We start from the raw sequence: 622 nt of genomic DNA on the forward strand, positions 1-622 counted from the left end.
TGAATGTTAAGGATTTATTATGAATAGATGTTGAAAAAAGGCAGATTTAAGATTAGATTTTAGATTCAAACGATTTTGAATCTAATCAGCATTTACTGGATCAGTTTGAAAGGAGCGTCCATAGAATTTCCGGTAACCGTTGCTTTGCTCTTTCCGTGTTAATTGTTATGCTTCAGATGATGAGTCACACCTACCTTTGAGGCACTTTATGAAACCGAAGACCACCATCAACTACGGATAAATAGAACATAATATTAGTGTAAACAATTTCGTGGTTTAAAATCCTTAAATAAAGTCTTCGACATTGAGCTAATCTCATTCAGTTAAAAGGACATTTAAAGAAAAAATCTCATATTGTTGGCAGTTGATTATATCTTTCAGCTGAATATAGAAGCCTTACGCTAGGTTTGCTCTCCTCGACTACACAAACGCCGTCCTTAATGGTAGCCAACATAACATCTGCTTCCGGAGATTGCTCTATTTCTTCTAACTTAGCGATCAGGTCATCTGTGAACGCCGTCGCATTGAACATACCACCATCCTTTTTATAAATAAGATTAAGATATGATGAAATACTGATCTGGATTCAGCCTTTGCTGATATAAATGAATATAATATTACA

At 34.9% G+C, this 622-nt stretch overlaps 1 protein-coding gene across 1 annotated transcript in view; it reads right to left on the reverse strand.

Moving 5' to 3' along the window:
* LOC119572277 overlaps positions 1-622 on the reverse strand; it is a 3918-nt gene continuing 3296 nt past the window's right edge. Inside the window, exons 5-6 of the mRNA XM_037919290.1 lie at positions 401-541; positions 1-231 (exon numbers count right to left, since the gene is read on the reverse strand). Coding sequence (XP_037775218.1) covers positions 166-231; positions 401-541 — 207 coding nt within the window. The 3' untranslated portion in view covers positions 1-165. The remainder of the gene's footprint in view (positions 232-400; positions 542-622) is intronic.

The sequence above is a fragment of the Penaeus monodon genome, chromosome 4, assembly GCF_015228065.2.
Source record: "Penaeus monodon isolate SGIC_2016 chromosome 4, NSTDA_Pmon_1, whole genome shotgun sequence".
NCBI classification, from domain to species: domain Eukaryota; kingdom Metazoa; phylum Arthropoda; class Malacostraca; order Decapoda; family Penaeidae; genus Penaeus; species Penaeus monodon.